The sequence below is a fragment of the Dreissena polymorpha genome, chromosome 5 (assembly GCF_020536995.1).
Source record: "Dreissena polymorpha isolate Duluth1 chromosome 5, UMN_Dpol_1.0, whole genome shotgun sequence".
In the NCBI taxonomy this organism is placed as follows: Eukaryota; Metazoa; Mollusca; class Bivalvia; order Myida; family Dreissenidae; genus Dreissena; species Dreissena polymorpha.
Window position 1 is genome coordinate 64,395,188 of NC_068359.1, and position 22,789 is coordinate 64,417,976.

Sequence of the window (22,789 nt, forward strand, 5' to 3'; positions counted from 1 at the left end):
AAAAATAGAGATTTGTTACAGACAATTATTTTAAAAGGAACTAATTTATATAATTATAAATATCATATTATATATTTCCTTATCAAGAATTGAAGTTCTTTTCACAGTTCCTGTACAGATTTATTATTTAGATTATTTATAACCCAAACAATTGATTTGTCAAAAGTTTTTTTTAAATGATATAATTATCATTTCTGTGATGTTCATTACTCACCTGTGGACTTATGTCCATATATACATGATCAACTCTGGCTATGATCTCTTTTAAACCACAGGCCTTGGTTGTCAGTGATGTCTGACATGGTCATAATTGACTGTGACTACCCCCCCCCCCCAAATGGATTGGACAAAATTCAAGGGAAGTAATAACCTTTATTGGACAAAATTCAAGGGAAGTAATAACCTTTAAAGAGAGATGATAAATATAAATTTTATTTTAATGTGTCGCAGTAGGGGGCATTGTGTTTCTGACAAGCACATCTCTTTTTGGGTCACTAGGTCAAAGGTCAAGGTCACTGACCTTAAAAAAAAAAAAAAATTCTGACAAGCTTTTGCAGCCGAGCGTGGCACCCTTTATGCGGTGCTCTTGTTTAACATTCAGCATGGTGTCCTCTCTCTTATTTAAGTAGTTTCCGATCTTCACCAAACTTGGTCAGAAGTTTTATCTAGATGATCTGAAGGCCAAGTTCAAACATGGGCCATGCCAAATCAAAAACTAGGTCACAGGGTCACTTAGTACGTTTTACACATTGAGCATGATGTCCGCTCTCTATTTCAAGTAGTTTAAATCCGATCTTCACCACACTAGCTCAGAAGTTGTAACTAGATGATGTGTAGGTCAAGTTCGAACATGGGCCATGCCGGGTCAAAAACTATGTCACGGGGTCACTTAGTGTGTTTTAAACCTCACCATGTTGTCCGCTCTCTAATTCAAGTAGTTTTCATCCAATCTTCACCAAACTTGGTCACAAGTTGAATCTAGATGATGTGTAGGTCAAGTGTAAATATGGGTCATGCCGGGTCAAAAACTAGGTCACAGGGTATCTTAGTGCCTTTTAAACCTCACCATGTTGTCGGCTCCCCAATTCAAGTAGTTTTCATCCAATCCTCACCAAACTTGGTCACAAGTTTTATCTAAATGATCTCTAGGACAAGTTTGAACATGGGCCATTCCGGGCCTAAAACTAGGCACGGGGTCACTTAGTGCGTATTTTAACACTCAGCATGGTGTCTGCTCTCTAATTCAAGTAGTTTACATCCGATCTTCACCAAACTTGGCCAGAAGTTTTATGGAGATGATCTTAAAGCCAAGTTAGAACTTGTGCCTTTCTGGGTCAAAAACTAGGTCAAGGGGTCACTTTGTGCGTTTTAAAAATTGAGCATGGTGTCCGCTGTTTTTTGTGAAGACGACATGCAAAATATTATGTGTCAATGTGGCATGTGGGGGTATTCATCACGTCTGTGACAAAGCTCTAGTTTTTTAAAATCTGACAAGCTTTCATTTATTCAAAACTGCACCCGCAGCCGAGCATGGCACCCGTTATGCAGTGCTCTTGTTATGAACCAGGTTTTAGTAGATTTTTAAGAACCAGGTTTAAGTAGATGTTTATTAAACCAGGTTTTAGTAGATGTTTATGACCAGGTTTTAATAGATGTTTATGAACCAGGTTTAAGTAGATTTTTATGAACCAGGTTTTAGTAGATGTTTATGAACCAGGTTTTAGTAGATGTTTATGAACTAGGTTTTAGTTGATGTTTATTAACCAGGTTAAAGTAGATGTTAATGAACCAGGTTTTAGTAGATGTTTATTAACCAGGTTTTAGTAGATGTTGATGAACCAGGTTTAAGTAGATGTTAATGAACCAGGTTTTAGTAGATGTTAATGAATCAGGTTTACGTAGATGTTCATTAACCAGATTTAGAAGATGTTTATGAACCTTGCTTTAGAAGATAAATATGAACCAGGATTAAGTAGATAATTTTGAACCAGGATTAAGTAGATGTTTATGAACCAGGTTTCAGTAGATGTTTGATTCAATTTTAAGTAGATTTTATGAACTAGGTTTAAGAGGATGTTCACTAACCAGGGTTTCAAAGATGTTCATTAACCAGGTTTAAGTAGATGTTTATGAACCAGGTTTTGGAAGATGTTCAATTACCCGGTTTAAGATGTTCATAAACCAGGTCTTAGTAGATGTTTATGAACCAAGTTTTAGTAGATGTTTATGAGCCTGGTTTTAGTAGATGGTTATGAACCTGGTTTTAGTAGATGTTTATGAACCAGGTTTAAGTAGATGTTTATGAACCAGGTTTAAGTAGATGTTTATGAACCAGGTTTTAAACAAAGTTGAAAATCCTGCTTATAAGATTTTGACTTAGTTGGCGGGCAAGCCATTACCTTAAACAGGTAGTTTCCAATCAATCTATTTTGCATTGAACAATCTTGACAAACTTTGGATGAAGCAAACTTACACGGAAATTTAGCTTGGGATAGTATGTGGGGCTTATAGGGTCAATGTCGCTGTTACTCAAATAAAAACAGTTTCAGCTCAATGAGCTGAGATTGATGAAGATGCACTGGAGTTGTGTGTGTATGATTTTACACAGAACCCTTGGGATAGCATCTGGGGTCAGTCTTGTCAAAGTTTTGTCGATAATTTTTCTTCTCAAAATGGAAGGCCAGGTCCTTTCACCAAATAAAAAAAAAGCACTTGGTGTGATGCCCAACGTGTTTGTGTATTTTAGATCTACCCCAAAACACCAACTACTGTTTTTTTATCCAGGAAACCGTTTCAATAGGCCTTAAGCCTTCATTGCAATTAACCCTTTCCCCTATGAAAAGCAAAGTGAAAATGGCTTTTGCAAATAACATAAAAGCAGAACAGCCTCGGAATAACTCGCAGTCTGTTCAGGTTTTATGCTGTTTGCTTCTTATGAGTAACTGAGGGTAGGAAATGAAGCCTTTAAAAACTTGAATCTAGTAAGAAAAGTATTTAATTTAATTGAACTTTCTTAGGAAATGCACATGCGTAAAAATACGTATCTAAGTGTTAAAAGGGTAAAGCTAAAATAACCCATGTTTCAACTTAACTAAACTATCCGCAGATTCTGGACTCACTGGATGACAACTATGCAGAAGAGGCAGCCATGTTTATGGGTGTACTCAATGAGCTTGCTAAAGCCGTGGTCAGATGGTTCCCTGATAAACATAAAGGCAAGAACAGTGATAAACATGAAGACAGGGACCAAAAGAGCCAACAGGGGGCCAGTAAGGGTCAGAAGGGCAACAATGGTGCTGGGCCATCAGAAGGTGATGGGATAGGAGCTCTGGCTCGTACAAGGAATTGGGTCAGGGATGGGGTGGGAGCAGTGTGTTGTGAGGGGTGTGGTTGTGTGGTGGGAGAAGATGATGGGGATGTCAGAGAAGCAACTGGGAAAATTAGAGGGGATGAAATAAAAGGGGCTGGCAACACAGGGAAGGGTGCATTGAAGGGGAAAGTTGAGGTGGAACGGGACATGTTTCAAGAGGTGGTGGATATCAACTGTAGTGACAGGGTGCATGTGTATAAGAAGTGTTCCAGTAAGGTGGCAGTAAAGGCTGGAACAGAAGCTCTAGGAAGTAATGTGTGCCAGCAGTGCTTGAAGATGTTGACCCTGCCAGAAGACTGTAAGCATGTGGACAATTCGGAAAACCTGATATGTAAGTGTCCTGGAATGAAAGAACCAAGTGAAAACCACTTGGGTTTGTCAGGACAGGGGGTAGGGCCTTTTGCACTGGGAATGTCAGGACAGAGTGTTGGGCATGTCTCCCTAGGGGAGGGGGAAGATTTGGTGCAGGGGCAGTTTGATGACGTAGAGCCCTCTCTAGATGGCGCCACTTTTTCACTGCCTAACGGTACCACAGAGTGTGAACGCTGCCGTAAAACACTTCCAGCAAGTCGCTGTGTCCAGTGCATCTTCAAGCGCTTCAACACTGTGAAAAACCATCTTAAGGAAAAGGAGGCTAAAGATGCCAAAGACAGAAATTGTGAAAATTTTGATGAATTGGCAGTTACTAAAACGCTCTGTAAAGCATGTAAATTAAAGGCAGTAGAATCTTCAACCAGCAAAGTCTGCTTGGAATCTGAGATCGCGGGTTCTGCACCCACAATAAGTGATGTCACTGCAAAGGAAGTAGAAGGGCTGGCCACCTACTTTTCTGACCTCCTTGCACTGGAGAAAGAGTCAGCAGGGGAGATAACTGAGGAAGACCTAGAGAACTTTCAGTGAGTTAATAGGTTTTTGTGTGTATCCGATGCAATTTATTCAAACTGTTGGAAAATAGAGCTTAATGCATGTGCATAGAGTGTCATCCAAGATTAGGGATGACACTTTCCGCTGTCACTGGAGATTTTGTTTTAAAAAAAACTTCCTATATTTATGAAGTCTGAAAGTGTGATCCCTGATAAGCCAGTGAGGACTGCACATGCTAATCTGGGACAATGCTTTACACACTACTCCCTGTTAATTAGAACGAGACTATGTAATTGCATCTTTATAATAATGGTGAATTTTAGCAAAGACATCACACATTTTAATGTTGGTAAATCTTTAAGTTATACCTAAACAAAATTTAAGACTTAGAGCTTTTAAGGCTGTGACCCCTACCTTCCAATCACATTGCAGGCCGACCCAAGATGATCTTGACCCCACTGACCCCCCAGAGGTCGCGCTACCCCTGCCCGGGCACATGGTGGCAGTGCGGGAGGTGATGTTGCGATGTAAACACATCCTGTCCTCCCCTAGACCTCAACTCAGACTACTGGTCCTGGACACCATCAGCCATACCTGTCTGGCTCTGGACAAACATCAGGGTGGGTCACTCAGAACCTTTGAACAGTATTTGGCCTACCACAGCTTATCGTATTTGGTCTTTCAGTTCTTCATGTGTAAAAGTTGGGCAAACCAGAAATATATGAGGGGGCGTAATCTCGTGTTCATTTACATTATAATAATTATTATTATAAACATGTAGCCTGAACTATTTTAAATTGTATTATCTTGTCCAAAGACACTGTATACCAGAAGAATCATTTAATTTTACATCATCATCTTTCATAGTCAAATAGATGTAGCATATTGGTTTAAAATGGAAAATGTTTACACCTATGTGGTAACATTTTTAGCTCACATGAGCACAACGTGCTCACGGTGAGCTTTTGTGATCGCTTTTTGTCTGTCGTGCGTCGTCCGTCATGCGCCGTCAACATTTGCCTTGTTAACTCTCTAGAGGCCACATTTATTGTCCAATCTTCATGAAATTTAGTCAGAAGATTGGTCTCGATGATATCTTGGATGAGTTCGAAAATGGTTACGTTTGCTTGAAAAACATGGCTGCCAAGGGGCGGGGCATTTTTCCTTATATTGCTATATATGGCTATAGTAAAATCTTGTTAACACTCAAGAGGCAACATTTATTGTCTGATCTTCATGAAACTTGGTCAGAAGATTCATCCCAATAATATCTTGGACGAGTTCGAAAATGATGCCGGTTGCTTGAAAAACATGGCCGCCAGGGGGCGGGGCATTTTTCCTTATATGGCTATAGTAAAACCTTGTTAACACTCTAGAGGCCACATCTATTTTCCGATCTTCATGAAACTTGGTTAGAAGATTTGTCCCAATGATATCTTGGATGAGTTTGAAAATGGTAACCTTTGCTTGAAAAACATGGCTGCCAAGGGGCTGGGCATTTTTCCTTATATGGCTATATATGGCTATAGTAAAATCTTGTTAACACTCTAGAGGCCACATTTATTGTCCAATCTTCATGCAACTTGGTTAGAAGATTCATCCCAATAATATCTGGGACGATTTCAGAAATAATGCCCTTTGGTTGAAAAACCATGGCCGCCAGTGGGCGGGGCATTTTTCCTAATATGGCTATAGTAAAACCTTGTTAACACTCTAGAGGCAACATTTGTTGTCATATCCTCATGAAATATGGTCAGAAGATTTGTCTTATTGATATCATGGATGAGTTCGAAAATGGTTACGTTTGCTTGAAAAACATGGCTGCCAAGGGGCGGGGCATTTTTCCTTATATGGCTATAGTAAAATCTTGTTAACACTCTAGAGGCCACATTTATTGTTCAATCTTCATGAAACTCGGTCAGAAGATTCATCCCTATCAGAGCTCCAGATAAGATGCGTATCTGCGTATTTACGCATTGAAAAATTAAAAAAAACGCATTAAAAATTAAAAATTAGCCCGGTACGTAACATTACGCAATACAAATCTAAGTACGTATTGTTAATCGATTCAAGTGCGTAACCGGTTTAACCAATAATCCAGTTGAGATTTTAGTGTAAGTTAACCTTTGAATCAAAAGTAAGTTAATCAAAACAAGCTTGTAATCAAAATGGCGGCCCATCATGTCTGTGGTTAAAAAAGTGACGTTTAAAGTACAGCGGCTCCTGCGGGAATATGTTAAAGAATGCCTGTTCATATCATCATTTTAACTTCTTTCCTTTGCATTTTTTAATATAAATAACAAATAAAATTATTTCTAGATTAAACTCTCCATGTTATATGTCAGTTACCTTTGGAAAAAGAAAATACCCCTAAATATTCCTAAGTACCCTTTATGGCTGAAACAAAGGAGTAAAATACCCTTTTACAATAATATCAGGGGGTAACATGCCCTTTCGACTTAATCCTTAACTGGAGCTCTGATCCCAATAATATCTTGGACGAGTTCAAAAATGATGCCGGTTGGTTGAAAAACATGGCCACCTTGGGGGCGGGGCATTTTTCCTTTTATGGCTATAGTAAAACTTTGTTAACACTCTAGAGGTCACATTTATTTTCCGATCATCATGAAACTTGGTCAGAAGATTTGTCCCAATGATATTTGGATGAGTTCAAAAATGGTTTTGGTTGCTTTAAAAACATGGCCACCAGGGGCGGGGCATTTTTCCTTATATTGCTATATATGGCTTTAGTAAAACCTTGTTAACACTCTAGAGGCCACATTTATTGTCCAATCTTCATGAAATTTCTTCAGAAGATTGGTCTCAATGATATCTTGGATGAGTTTGAAAATAATTATGTTTGCTTGAAAAACATGGCTTCCAAGGGGCGGAGCATTTTTCCTTATATGGCTATAGTAAAATCTTGGTAACACTCTAGAGGCCACATTTACTGTCCGATCTTCATGAAACTTGGTCAGAAGATTCGTCCCGATAATATCTTGGAAGATTTCAAAAATGATGCAGGTTGGTTGAAAAACATGGCTGCCAGGGGGCGGGGCATTTTTCCTTATATGGCTATAGTAAAACCTTGTTTACACTCTAGAGGCCACATTTATTTTCCGATCTTCATGAAACTTGGTCAGAAGATTTTTCCCAATAATAACTTGTTATCTCAGGTCAGCGACTTTGGGCCTTTCTGGCCCACTTGTTTTTATACCTTTTATAAAAATGTATATATACAAACATGGCATTCCATGATGGTATATGTATCTAACATTTTAAAAGCTTTGTGCAAATAAATGCAAGGCCACAATTTAAACACTGTACGGTTCTGAATTGTCAATTTTAAAAAGAAGGAACAAAAAAACAGTCTAGATATAAGTATCACATAATTTGTTGTTAACAACAACTTAGTATGCTATGCCAATTTAATTAACAAGAGACTACTCATATGATGTCAAATTATTGAATTGAATGTGCTTGCACCTCGTTATTCCAGCTTAAGAAAAATTCTAACTATTTGAACATTTTCCCACCTTGTCACAGGTTTTAACTCTTTCCTTCTTAGAAGCAACGTGAAAATCACAATGTGCAAACAGCATAAAACCAGAATAGCCTTCTAGTAACTCACAGTCTGTTCAGGTTTTATGCTGTTTGCTGCTCACCAGTATTTAAGGTTTGGAAATGAAGCCTGTAAAATATGAATCTAGTAAGAATGGTCTTTAATTAAATTTAACTTTCTCAGGGACTACAAATGCTTGAAAATACGTATCTTAGTGGTAAAGGGTAAATTTACAAACAAAACAAAGCAATGTATCGCTAGAGGTGTTCAGTATCTGGAATTCAGAAATTCCAGTATATAAAGGGATTTCAACCAATATGCATATACTTGTAGAGGAAAGAAGGGGACAGGAGGAATTTTGATAGGTCTTCAGATTATTCCAGCTTATAGAGATTGGTTTTTAGGGACTCCAAATATTTTCAAAAGTCTTTTCTTAGAGCAAAGTGTAGCTGCTGTTTATACTTCCAGATGAATTACTTCACCTGTTTGTTGTTGCAGATGAGTAACTGCCCCCGTTTGTTGTTTCCAAATGAGTAGCTACCCCTGTTTGTTGTTTGCAGATGAGTTACTTCCACTGTTTATTGTTTCTAAATGACTAACTTCCCCTGTTTATTGTATACAGATGAGTAACTTCCCCTTTTTGTTGTTGCAGATGAGTTACTTCCACTGATTCACAAGATCTGGCCTCCATTTAGTCTGTGCTTTGCAGATGAAGAGAAGCTGGTCACCATTAAGGTGGGTTGGGCAAAGTTGAAGTGAATACATGTATATGCATGGATCGCTTGCTTATGTGTGTTTCTTTCTTTTTCAATTCACAAAATGTAAAAGTTTAAATATATTGAATCATTAAAGTGAAATATCTTGAAACATATTTTCTCGAACAGTAAACTATTTTACATGTGTTCCACTTTTAAGGACAAATGACATACCATTATTTTGAGATGAGAGTTTGACACTAAACAAGACTGTTGTTTAATATTTCACAAATCATTTGTCCCTTTTCCTGTTCATGTTTCACATTTTTCAAGACTCATGCTTTTCATATCAAGGCTAATGTTTCACATTTTAAGGCTAATGTTTCACATTTCAAGGCTCGTGTTTCACATTACAAGGCTCATGTTTCACATTACAAGGCTCATGTTTTATATTTCAAGGCTAGCATTTCACATTTCAAGGGGTACATTTCACATTTCAAGGCTCATGTTTTTATATTTCAAGGCTCATTTTTTACGTTTAAGGCTCATGTTTCACATTGCAATTATCATGTTTTACATTTCAAGGATCTTGTTTCAAATTTCAGGACTTCTTTTTGGCATTTATTGGACCCATGAATCACATTTGAAGACTCTTTTTTCACATTTCAACAATTGTTTTTCACATTTTTGGATACATGTATCACTTTAAAAGACCTATGTTTCACAGTTCAAGAACTATGTGTCACAGTTTACAATATATATTTCTCTTTCCAAGGTTCACACTTTTCCAGACTTGTGTTTAACAATCTTGAAAACTCATTGTTCATATTTCAAGAATCAAGTTTCACAGTTAATGAATCATGTTCTCCTTTTCAAGGTTCATGTTTCATATTGCACAAATAACAAACATTTTGCAAGACTCATGTTTCACATTTCATATCTCATCTTTCCCTTTTTAGCTCACCTGAGCACAATGTGCTCATGGTGAGCTTTTGTGATCGCTTTTTGTCCCTCGTACGTCATGCGTTTAGGGGCATCAACATTTGCCTTGTTAAAACTATAGAGGCCACATTTATTGTCCAATCTTCATGAAATTTAGTCAGAAGGTTTGTCCCAATGATATCTTGGACGAGTGTGAAAATGGTTCCAGTTGGTTGAAAAACATGGCCATTAGGGGGCGGGGCATTTTTTCTAATGTGGCTATATACTGACTATAGTAAAACCTTGTTAACACTCTTGAAGCCACATTAATTGTCTGATCATCATGAAACTTGGTCAGAAGATTTGTCCCACTGACATCTTGGATGAGTTCGAAAATGGTTCCAGTTGGTTGAAAGACATGGCCACCAGGGGGCGGGTCATTTTTCCTAATATCGCTATAGTAAAACCTTGTTAACACTCTTGAAGCCAAATTTATCGCCTGATTGTCATGAAACATGGTCACAAGATCATCCCAATGACATCTTGATTGAGTTCCAAAATGATTCTGGTCTGTTGAAAAACGTGGCCACCAGGGAAGGGGCATCTTGCCTTATATCATCAGTGTCTACATATGGCTATATTAAAACCTATTTAACACTCAAGAGGCCATATTTATTTCCCATATTCATGAAAGTTGGTTAGAATTTTTGTCTCCATAATATATTGGACGAGTTTGAAAATGTTTTTGGTTGGTTAAAAAACATGGCCGACAGGGGGCAGGGTCTTTTTCCTTATATTGCTATAGTAAAAACTTGTTAACACTCTAAAAGTCACATTTATTGTCCAATCTTCATGAAACTTGGTCAGAACATTTGTTATCCCCACGCCATAGGCGGAGGGATATTGTTTTGGCATTGTCCGTCCGTCCGTCTTTCAGTCCTTCCGTCTTTCCGTCCGTCCGGCACTTTTGTGTCCGGTGCCATATCTTGGAAGTGCTTTGATGGATTTCATTGAAACTTGGTATGAGTATATATATGGATAAGAGGATGATGCATGCCAAATGGCATTGTACACCATCCTATAATAACAGAGTTATGGCCCTTTGTATCTTAAAAAAAAGCTTTTTTTAGCTGAGTGTCAAATATAACACTTTTGTGTCCAGAAGCATATTGGCGGGGATATCAATTCAACGAATTTGCTTGTTCTAATGAAATCTTGAAAGAGTTAGAAAATGGTTCTGGCTTCTTGAGCCTCTATGGGGCGGGCAATTTTCCTTATATTGCCTTACATTACTTTAGTAAAACCTTTTTAACACTAGAGGTTGAAAAACATGGCCGCCAGACGGCGGGACATTTTTATTTATATGGCTATAGTAAAAACTTGTAAACACTCTAAAAGTCACATTTACTGTCCAATCTCCATAAAAATAGATCAGAACATTTGTTTTAATGCTATCTTGGATCAGTTCATAAAAAGTTTCTGTCGGTTGAACAACATAGCTGCCAGGGGTCGGATAATTTATCCTAATATGGCTACAGTAAAACCTTGTTAGCAGTCTAAAAGTTTCATTAATAGTTCACTCTGCATGAAACTTGGTCAGAACATTTGTTCTAATGATATCTTGGGGCTGCACTGAGCAGGTCAGTTCCTTTGCATCTCAGGTAAGCGACTTTGGGCCTTTCAGGCTCTCTTGATTTATAATAATTCTGTAGAAACATGAATAACAATTTCTTATTTCCATCAAGACAATATTTACAGCACCGCTTATTTACATACATGTAGTAGCACAACTTGGATACAATTTGAAGGGCCGTACTGATGAGAAATAATATACATGGCATAGATCATTAAGGGAACTTAATCTAGATTGAAATTTGGCAAAACATCGCTGATTCACATACTGTTTAGCTCAACTAAGTTAGGGTCTTGCTGTTAAAAGCAGGCTCACTTGAGGTAAAAAACTAGATCACAAATTACCTAAAGAGACAAGCTTGTGAACACTAGAAGTCACATTTATAATTCAATCTTCATGAAATATGGTCAGAATCATGTTCTTATATCGCAGCTGAGTGTCAAATGGTTGAAAAGACACGGCCACCATGGGGTGGAGCAGTTTTCCTTTTATGGTTATAGTGAAAACATGTTGACACTCTTATTAAAGTTACATTTATAGTCCAATCTTCATGAAATTTGGCAAGAACATTATTTTGTTCTTATGATATCTTGGCTTAGTTTGAAAATCTTTCCAGTTATTTGAAAAAAATTGCTGGCAAGGGTTGGGAAGTTTTCCTTTTATTGCTTTAGTGATACCTTGTTAATAATTGAGAAGTCTCATTTTGAGTCAAATTTTCATGCAACATAATCAGAACATTAACTCAAATCATATCTTTACTGAGTTGGAATTTATGGTTGTATGGTTGCGGGTCATTGAAAAACATTGCCACTGGGGGGGGGGGGGGGATTTTTCCTTATATGGCTGTAGTAAAAGTAAAAGTGAACACTCAAGTAACCACACTTTTAGTCCAATATTCATGAAGCTTTTTGAGAACATTAATACCCCCCCCCCCTTCCAAGAGGGGGTCACAAGGTCAAGGTCACAATCACACTAAGTGTGAAAATCGTTTCCGATCAATAACTCGTCAACGAATTTACCGATTTGCTTGATACTTCACATGTGCATTGGCCTTGGAAGTAGATGACCTTGTCAACGAAATTACAGATTGACTTGATACTTCGCATGTTCATTGGCCTTGAACAGTAGATGACCCCTATAGATATTGGGGTCACTTGTTCAAAGGTAAAGGTCACTGTCACAATAAGTGCGGAAATTGTTTTTGATCAATAATTCATTTACGAATTGACGAATTGGATTGATACTTCACCTGTGCATTGGTCTTGGACAGTAGATGACCCAGATTGAAATTGGGGTCACAAGGTCAAAGGTCAAGGTCACTGTCACAATAAGTTGGAAAATTGTTTCCGATCAATAACTCGTCAACAAATAGACCGATTGGCTTGATACTTCACATGTGCATTGGTCTTGGACAGTAGATGACCTAGATTGAAATTGGGGTCACTAGGTCAAAGGTCAAGGTCACTGTCACAATAAGTGGGAAAATTGTTTCCGATCACTAACTCGTCAACAAATAGACCGATTGACTTGATACTTCGCATGTTCATTGGCCTTGTACAGTAGATGACCCCTATAGAAATTGGGGTCACTTGTTCAAAGTTCAAGGTCACTGACACAATAAGTGCGGAAATTGTTTCTGATCAATAACTCATCAACGAATTGACGAATTGGATTGATACTTCACATGTGTTTTTGTCTTGGACAGTAGATGACCCAGATTGAAATTGGGGTCACTAGGTCAAAGGTCAAGGTCACTGTCACAATAACTGGGAAAATTGTTTCCGATCAATAACTCGTCAACAAATCGACCGATTGGCTTGATACTTCTCCTGTGCATTGGACTTGGACAGTAGATGACTCCTATTAAAATTTGGGTCACAATAAGATGGAAAATCCGTTCTTATCAATAACTCGTCAACAAATCGACAGATTGACTTTGACAGTTGATGACCCCTATTGACATTTGGGTCACTAGGTCAAAGGTCAAGATCACTGTCACAATAAGTGTGAAAATTGTTTCTGATAAATAACTTGTTAAAGAATTGACTGATTGGCTTGATACCTCACATGTGCATTTGCCTTGGGCAGTAAATGACTCCTATTGACATTGGTGTTACTTGTTCAAAGCCCTGTTTGGGGGGCATATGTCGCTGACCGCGGAACTCTTGTTACATTTTGTTCTAATCATATATGGGCCAAGTTTGAAAATAATTCTGTTGAAAGATATGGCTGCCATAAGATTGACTAAAGTGCAACCTTATAACACATGTTGAAGTTGCTTCTTTCTGAGGATGATTATAACCATTGAAAAAAATACTATGATTGTGTTATATAGAAGTGTTTTTGTTGATGATGATGGTTCAGGATGATGATTATGATGATGATGATACTATTCATTGCCAAAGAAACATGAACAACAACCCAAATTTCTAATTTTATCACATGCTATACCCTGTTTTCCATGTAATACAACCATTACATATTTTTTTTATTACACATGTGTAATACAACATTTTTAAGCGTTTTCATTGGCTTAGTTTTCATTTATTAACCAATCGCATTTTGTTATTTTGCTGAAATGACGTTGCAGCGTCAAATGACGTCACAAAATGTAAACAACATTTCGGATTTATCATTATGTTTGCAAAAATATTTATTTAATTTGCTCATTTAAAAGCATGTGATAAAAAAGATCTGACACTCGTTGTCATATCATACCATATTTTATTAAACTCGTCCAGGAAATTCGTTAGTAAGCTCGCCAAAGGCTCGCTTACTAACAAAATTCCTGAACTCGTTTAATAAAATATGGTATGATATGACAACTCGTGCCAGATCCTATATGTATTGTATTACTATAATTAAATATTGCAATTACACACTGTACTTCTGATAATTATATTTATTTTTCAAGACAATAACACAATGATATACTCAGAAAACATGAAGAACGGTTTCATATGAATCTTATTTGAACTTTCCTCGAATAAATATGGTATGTTAGAAGCTGTAATTAGAACAAAATTCACAAGAGATGTATGAACATATAGAGAGCTTTTTTGCAGGAGATACAACCAGCTACTGGCTAAGATATTTCCCATAAATTAATGTAAGGTTTTAATACGTTTATACACATTTTGTCTAGAAAATATTTGAGTTATCAGAAGTTTGTCATAATAATGTGCCTAGAAATGAAATATTTAAAATTCATTTTTGGTAGTTGACTTGGTCCATCCTTGGGCAACATCTTTTCCTCTCAGATCTTTTGACATAGTGCGGTCATTGCTGCAGTCGTTGTATCTCCTGCATGCTTAATCGGCTTGGAAGGGACATTGTCCATTCCCAGAAATTTTCCTTTCTTAAGACAACCCACTGCCTACTCCACCTCTGCCTTAAATATGAATGGAGTTTTGTTGTCAGTTTCTGGTCTTGGAGGGTTCTGAAGGATACAGGTGTCTGATTGAAGCGGATCATTGTAGAGGTCACTGAAGCATTCAGTCTACCTGTTTAAAATTTTGGCACTCTCAGTCAGGAGTCTGCTTTAACACTGGCCTTGGGCTATCTGGCATACATGCCAGACGTCCCGATCTCGGCGGGACAGTCCTGCTTTTGGGCTCTTTGTCCCGGAATCCTGATATGAGACAATTTGTCCCGACATTCGTTAAAAACAATATAAGGTCTATAAGTTCCCAATAAAATTCGCTTTTCAAGCTCTTTCTGGCTAAAACTTACCATCGCTAATCCCTTTATTGCCCCAATTAACAACCCACTTCTTCTACTCGAGTGCACCAGTGTTGTTTTTGACACCTTATCAGCGATTTATCTGCAACTTATTGATTTAATCAGCATTCACATCATGATGTTTTTATGATAGGGGTCGCTAATTGCTATCGAAAGATGTATCGTACAGAAATAAACGCCACCTGCGTTTGTATTTCATGGCCCAATCAAGTCCAACGATACTATCATCCTGTGTATTATACAACCTAAGGTTATTAAACCTGTCAAAACACCGATTTTGTACATCAAACAAATTGAATGCTGACCATGTATATAACATATGTATATAACATTGATGTTTCTCACAAATTACCTTTCGTTTTCGACTGATTTTCTGAAAATAGTTTGTACATATTACATCAATCTAAATTTATTTAGAGTTAATTAACGATTGGTTGAATAAGAACAGTGCTCTATACTGACATCGTGTCACACTATTTACATATATTCAAGGGGATATCCCTGTTCCAATTTGATGTGAAATCGAGGCATACGGGGATACCCCACATTTCAGTTTATGGAGTGTGTTTACTTCCGGAAAATGGAGCACGTCTGTGTTCATGAAATTCTGAAACACATTTATCATCAATATTGGGCAGAAATTTAGAGTTTTAGTAAATAATATACTGACTACTGACTAAAGAAAAGGTGGACTGATTGATCGTTTAGGTGTCCCGCTTTTTGGTCAAATTTCCCGGCAATTTTTAATGGAAAGTCCCTATTTGGACCTGAAAAATTCTGGCATGTATGTATCTGGTCTTGAAGGTGCTGTAGGCCTTCTCACTGCTGCCTGTGGTCATCTATTTGTTGACGTTGGTAAATTACTCCTCAATCCACTCCTCTTTGGGTTTTTCCATCTCCTTCTCACCTCCCTGTTCGCGTTCTTGCCTTAGAGTCTAGGCTGGTGTACTTCTCATGCCTGAGCTCTCTCATTTTGTCCCATAGGTCTATGATTTCGGTCATAACCAATAGCATGTTCTTCCTTTTCTCTCTGCCAAAAACTTTTTCGGCCGATGACATTATGATGCTGCTGGTTATTCTGTAGATATCATTGTCTAAGATGTTCAGGGCTGCAAACTTGCCCCATTTCTGTTCTTGAAATCACTGGGTCTTTCAATTTCTCCTAGTCAAATCTAACGCGAGGGTTCTTGGTGAAGCGCTTGCTCTTTAACTTAGCTTTATGGTGATGAGCGCTTAGCTTTATGGTGATGAGCTCTTAGTCATGGTCACTGCCAATGTCTTCGCCAGGAACAGTTATTGTGTTTGCCTTTTTTGTGCTGAACTGTTACGGCACCAGTATGAAATTGATCTGGTTGTGTACTTGCCCCATTGGAGCTTGCCATGTCTGTCTTCTTGATGGTTTGTGTGGGTGCAGCGTGTTGGCCAGGATGAGTTGGTAGCCTCTGTCGAAATCAAGAACTCTCAACATTCTGTTGTTAGTTTCACCTAATCTAAATCTACCTACTGTCCCTGACCAGTCTTGGTATGTGTCTGGTCCAACCTTATCGTTCCAGTTGCCTTGGACATTTTGGATGTTTTGTTGGGGACCTTGACTATGATATGCTCTAATTCTTCATAGGACTGTTGAATCTTATAGAGTCAATCTTGATGAAACTTGGTCACACTGTTAATCTTGACAGTATTTGTTCCAAGTTTGAGTCTGGGTCACATGTATCTAGAAACTAGGTAATGAGGTGAAATCTTGAACAACATTTGTAACCACTTTTAGCTTTTGTGGATATGCTTTAAAGGCTCATAAAAGGTAACGATCCGTAATTATTCCTGATTTTTAATTATTTTTTGCATATTTTATTTATAAAGGTTATCAAAAAACAATATATATATATGCTATTGGACATTACCATAAAAAATGAGTAATACAACTTGTTTTGAGCTCAAAATACAGTGTCCTCCAAGTTCAGCTTATTTACATCCCTGTTTACTCGGGTTAGAGCAAGCGCTCCGGTGAATTAGGTCACCAAAAATACATCGTTGATTTTCAACGTTTTCCGGAATCACTCACAAAGTAGGTCTCTTCTACATGGTTAAAACGTTTGTATTGATCTATAAAGTTAGTTTCTGCTGGTAAAAAGTTGTTTTAAATAGAATTTAAATTGAATTTTCTTTCAGCTATTTTTAGCGTACGTCTCCGCTTTGAGGCTACACAACACGTTAGTTGCAAAGTTGTAAACATTTCTTCCAATTATGAAATGGATTTATCATCTATAATTCTTGACAACGTTGCACCTAAGCTGTGTTATTATAATTTTTTATGAAAGAGTAACTGAAATCCGGTAAAAATTAGACCAGTTTGTATGCAATATAATTGGATTTGTCACCTTTTATGAGCCTTTAAAAAAATGAGGTTGAGATTTAAAAATAAATAAGTCAACAGACTGGCCTTACTGTGACAAGCTCTATTAACACGCTTTCTTTGATTTTCAATGTAACATTAGCACAGAGATAACGCATTATCTGATAAAGCTCCAAACTTTGATACTCATATGACAAACATGTATAGACAATTCAAACTTTTGAAATTGCTATCATATTTTATCAGTTTAGCCTCAACCACAAGTTTTAAATGGTGCAGTTTATTAAGCAATTCAGAAAGCTTGGACTTCAATGAATGATGGAGATACAAGTTTTGAAAATAACTTGTACCTACATTTATGCGACTCCTAGATTGACATGGTGAAGTTGTCCCTAAATTCGTCAATTCTGCATATTACATGACTGCAGTTTGTTAGGCAAAAAGGACATTGTGCAGTGTTTAAGTTGTATAAAAGTGAGTAAGTCTAGACATTTGACTTAGCAAATCTGTTAATAAAAGAAGATGGAAGCCGCATCAGTGTCTCTACAGAAAAGCGATTTGGAAACAATTGCAGCCTATCTTTGCTCAACATGTAAGAATAAAAACACTGAAGCTGAGGCATATTGTAAAAACTGTAACTCTTGCTTTTGTGGCAAATGTGTTAATCTACACAATCAGTTGTTTCAAGACCACCCCTCGTATGGGCCTGAAGAAATGGAGAAATGGCCAGTTGCCATGGCTACACAGGAGTTTCTGGAGAACTGTGAAGTCCATAAGGGGAAGAAACTGGAACTGTTTTGTGAGGACCACAGCGCGCTGTGCTGCAATACTTGTGTTCTGCTGAGTCATCGGTAGGTTGGATGTAGTGATTTGAAATAAATTGTCTTACTTCTTCAGATTAAGCTCTGGCTAAAAGAGATATATTGACATAGATAGGGTATTACATTTTCAAAAATAAGTTAATTGTGTCAACACTTTGTCCTAACTTGTTGCTTGAAACATTTCTCATTTTTAGGTACATTTTTTAAAATACTTATTTTTAGCAAATTCAACAGTTTTCCATGGGGGTACTTTTAGCTGATTTGCAAAAATCATTAGTATTAGTAAAATTGATTTGACTTAAATGTAAATGAGGCACAACTCAATATACATACCTGCACTATTGATAACAAAACTTAAGTGTTGTAAACCTCTCATTTAAGTTTTTATGGCCCCGGATCAAATGATCGGGAGTATATTGTTTTTGGCCTGTCTGTCTGTCTGTCATTGTATGTCTGTGTCTGTCCCAAAACTTTAAGGTTGGTCATAACTTTTGCAATATTGAAGATAGCAACTTGATATTTGGCTTGCATGTGTATCTCATGAAGCTGCACATTTTGAGTGGTGAAAGGTCAAGGTCATCCTTCAAGGTGAAAGTGGTTTTTTTTCTAAAAAAGTTGCTGTGCGGCTTCAAAGCCCAGTAGGGGGCATTGTGTTTGACAAACACAGCTCTTGTTTGGTCATTGAAGCACAAAGTGCTTGTGTTGAGCTATTGTGGGGTGTCTGGCGTAATTATAAGTCTGTTGTCAGTAATTAACATACAGCTCGTTACCTCTCATGAGGCCAAACATTTCAATCTTTATAAAACTTTGTCGGAATGTCTATATTGACTGTCTATGCAGAGTTTGAATTGTATTCAAGCCAGGTTTATGGCTCAGTCAAAATGAAACTTGTTTGGAATGTTTATCTTGAATGTATTTAGTACCAGATCAAATCTGGGTCATGTGCGTCCAAAGCCTATGTCACCAGGTACAATCTTAGAAAAATCTTGTAACCACTCTAGAAGCCATATTTATAAATCAATGTTAATGAAACATTGTCAGATTTGTTTTATTGACAATCATCAAGGACATTTGTGAATCTGGATCAAGTGGTGTCTAAAACTGGGTCAAAACATCAAATGTCTGACTGTATGTGTACCTTGCCCTAAGGCCTGTGCTGCAAGCTATCATAGCCATTTTGTTGTATGTGTGAGTTTTAATCCCACTTTAGGCCTGTACCAAACATGATTTTTAGCATTTGGAATCTTTTTTTTTTGTTAAAACTTGAAACAATATAAAATTGTTAATACATGTATGTGCTTATCTGCCTACAAAGAGAGAATACACATAATTGTATACATTACTTTATTTAGGGGAAATATACATTTGATATGTTCAATTAATTCTGTTTTTAGGATATGAGTACAGCGAAAATGGACAGATGTATAATTAGTTTTCTTTGTGCCTAAGACTTGCTTCTAGTAAGATAATTAGAAAATATTCTCCATTTCAGTAAGTGTTCAAAGGTGACCTTGATTGCTGACACCCCTTTGTTTGCAACAGACCATCAGCAGTTGTCAGCCAAGATTAACTCAATTCTGGGTCAACTGATGAAGCTTCAAACAAATTGGGAGATCAACATGAAGTCACTGCAAGGGTCATATGAAGAGAGGCTTAAAGAGGTGAGAAGTATGAGAGAGAGAATAAATTCCACCTTAGATAAGCTGGAGAAAGCAACAATGAAGGAAATGGATGAAGTGAAGGCCAGCTGGAATGCGTCTCTCAAGTTTTATGTTGACACTTGCTCTGGGCTTTGTACTAAGCTGACACATCTCAATGATGCTAGACTGGAAATTGGTGAGAAGAACAAAGATTTGGCTTTCCTAGCCCATCAGAAGAGTGAAGAGATGATAAAAAAAGTAGACAAATACCTGAACAACAATTCAATACAAACAGAAGTTTCCTTAAAATTGATTGTTTACCATGACATTGAAAAGTATTTATCAAACCTGTCATGTCTTGGTCATACGATACACATTACAAAGGAATTGACCATGCAGGGGAGTCTAGACCAGGCTATAAAAGTCACAGGAGCAATTCCAGTGAGTGTGAGAATACCAAGTGATACAAGTGCAACCTATAGTATCTACAACATATGTGGTCTGTTCAATGGTCAGACACTTGTTTCAGATGTTAATAATAAAAGATTGAAGTTGTTGGACCTGCAGCACAAGGTGGTCAGTTATTGTGATATGTCTGGCTCTCAATATGACATGTGTCTGATCACCCCCTGCCAGGTAGTTGTCACTGTGGACAAAGGCATACAGTTTGTCTCAGTACACAGTGGACAGCTAGTGAAGGAGAGAAGCCTACAGCTACCACATGAATGTACAGGAGTAGCTCATCACCAGGGGGATCTCTATGTGACCTCCGGTACTGCTCTGTACAAGTACACTCTCACTGGCACACTGGTGAAAATGATGTGTGAGGATACATCTGCTTATGATACATGTAATTGTCATGAATATTTTAGTCCTAATAATTATCAAAATAATTTTCAAAGTAGTATTACTCCATTATAATATTAAAACAATTTGATTTATATGCATATACCTTGTTCATTATATATATTTTTTATTATTTTCTGTATCATTATGTTTTCTAATAATTAAAGACTTTGTGTTTTCTTTTACTATGTTTGCATATATATTGTAATTTGAGGTTGGGTAGAATTGCAGACATATAGAATTCTTCTTCAAAATTGGTTAATGATATTTCTTTATACATCAATGCAGTCTGGAGATGTGCAGTGAGTCCCAGTGGTGACAGAATCTATGTTACTCACTATAGCCAACACAAGCTCCTCACTCTGACCAGGAATGGGACTGTGATCTCCACCTTCACTGACACAGAACTACAAAGCCCATGGGGAGTTCATGTGACACCTGCAGGACAGGTGCTTGTTTGTGGATACACGTCCCACACTATCATACAGGTGGACATAGAGGGCAAGAAGAAGATTGCTACACTAGCTACACAGAAGGATGGAATAAAATACCCTCAATCAGTATTCTCTAACTGGAAATCTGGCTCTGTCTTTGTGGGACAATACAATAAAAACATCCTGGTGTTTAATGTAAAATGAAATAGATTTCTGAGAAACACCATTATTGTTAACATACATTTGCATGTTTAGCCTATTGAAATTGACTAGGTTTTTAAACAGCAAGTATGCCAAATGTTGTTTTTATGACCCCCGAAGGAGGGCATACAGTGATCGGACCGTCCGTCTGTCCGTCCGTCTGTTTGTCCTTCCGTCAAACTTTGCGTTTAGGTTTCGAAAAATGCTCATAACTCTATGTCCCTTCACATAGCAACTTGATATTTGGCATGCATGTGTATCTCATAGAGCTGCACATTTTGCGTGGTGAAAGGTCTAGGTCATCATTCAAGGTCAAAAGTAAAAAAAACATCAAAGCGGCGCAGTAGGGGGCATTGTGTCTCTGACAAACACATCTCTTGTTTCATTGTGCTTTCTAAATTGTGGGGGATACAGATAAAAACTTCAATAACAAAAAACAAGTTGAGATGATTTTGATTCACTATACAGGTAAAACACTTCGTTGTATATAACATTGTCAATTTAATTTATGATTTTAATATCATAAATACGTTACCTGTTATCTCTAGCTTACCCCTTTCCAAGGGAGTTATTTCATCCGGAAAATATTCAAGCGCTGGGAATCGTCCACCTCTATAAGAATCCAAATCAGGTTAAACATAGTACAATGCAACATAACAGGAAATCAAGAACCACAACTCATCTTTCCTTTCCGGATAAAACCATGTGCACGCCTATTTTAGGCTCAGGACTTATGTGTTTTTTTTTTCACTGTGTTTTTGGCGGGGTTTAAAAGGATAAAGTTTATTTATCTTTTATTTGTATCATTCGGTTTATATTTCTATACTTTTTGTTGCAGTAATTGTCATATTTCTGCTTTTGCTGGGTTTCTTTGTTTGCATCGTCGCTCATGTACATGACGTCATGAGCACGTGAACCACGAGGAATTCGTGCCTATTCCCCAATAAGTAATTGAGGTCAATTGGACAGCGTTCTTTGTGTTTACATTTTGTGGTTTAACTTTTTATTTGAATTTATAATCATTAATTTGTCTTTTGTAGGTTCTTTCTGTTTCTTTTATTTCAGAATGAACTTACAGGATAGAGGTTCTTGTGGTCATATCAAAGCAAGGTGGGATTCCCACGATACTTGCTTGGCATGTACCGGTTGCACATTTAATAACAAATGTGCGGTTTGCGATTTGTGGGCTTACGACGTATGGACAAAAGCAGGTCGCCGGAGGACGTCGATCAGCCGCAAACGCAACGAACCTCCATCCGACGTTGATTACCCGGTGATTCCACTGGTCAAGGATGACCAGCGGTTTTGTCAGTCACTGGGTACCGGGCAAGATGGTGTTGTTGTCAGTCGATCGTCATCAGATCTTATGACTCACACCATGCATACCGGCGACATTGATCATGGAACGACTGGATCAATGTCAGACCACATGGCAGCCGCCATTCTACGGTCTTTGTCCGGTGACGTAACCGGTCATAATATGACCGTCCGGTCCGGTCACCGGTCATGTCACCGGTCCGGTCCGGTCACCGGTCCGGTCCGGTCATTGATCACCGGTCCGGTCAACAGTCATCAGTTGGGCCTGCCACCGATAACACCAATCGCCGGTCAAGAAGAACTCGGTCTTCATCATCGGCGTATTCTTCTACATCCGATTCGTCGTCGAATACATCGTCTTCATCAAGGAGTGGACATCGGACACGCTCTT

General features: G+C 37.8%; 2 protein-coding genes across 3 annotated transcripts in view; both read left to right on the forward strand.

The window, feature by feature from the left end:
* Positions 1-22,789, forward strand: part of LOC127881166 (TELO2-interacting protein 1 homolog) — an 86,034-nt gene that overhangs the window by 49,065 nt on the left and 14,180 nt on the right. Inside the window, exons 17-19 of the mRNA XM_052428848.1 lie at positions 3,107-4,266; positions 4,667-4,854; positions 8,449-8,531. Of these exons, the coding sequence (XP_052284808.1) occupies positions 3,107-4,266; positions 4,667-4,854; positions 8,449-8,531 (1,431 nt within the window). The remainder of the gene's footprint in view (positions 1-3,106; positions 4,267-4,666; positions 4,855-8,448; positions 8,532-22,789) is intronic.
* On the forward strand, positions 17,180-21,683 carry LOC127881167 (uncharacterized). 2 transcript variants are annotated; one of them, XM_052428850.1, is made up of 3 exons: positions 17,180-17,990; positions 19,453-20,423; positions 20,735-21,683. In XM_052428850.1, the coding sequence occupies exons 1-3, from the start codon at positions 17,662-17,664 to the stop codon at positions 21,082-21,084; spliced, it is 1,650 nt and encodes a 549-aa protein (XP_052284810.1). In that variant the 5' UTR covers positions 17,180-17,661; the 3' UTR covers positions 21,085-21,683. The 2 variants fall into 2 exon arrangements, with proteins under 2 accessions (XP_052284810.1, XP_052284809.1); XM_052428849.1 differs by having other exon boundaries at positions 17,186-17,990; positions 19,453-20,450.

Excerpts from the sequence above, each read along its gene's own strand:
- LOC127881167 (XM_052428849.1), top strand. The coding sequence starts at position 17,662 with ATGGAAGCCGCATCAGTGTCTCTACAGAAAAGCGATTTGGAAACAATT. Across the intron at positions 17,991-19,452 it reads TGTGTTCTGCTGAGTCATCG|TAAGTGTTCAAAGGTGACCT; the intron begins GTAGGTTGGATG and ends TCTCCATTTCAG. Across the intron at positions 20,451-20,734 it reads TACATCTGCTTATGATACAT|TCTGGAGATGTGCAGTGAGT; the intron begins GTAATTGTCATG and ends ACATCAATGCAG.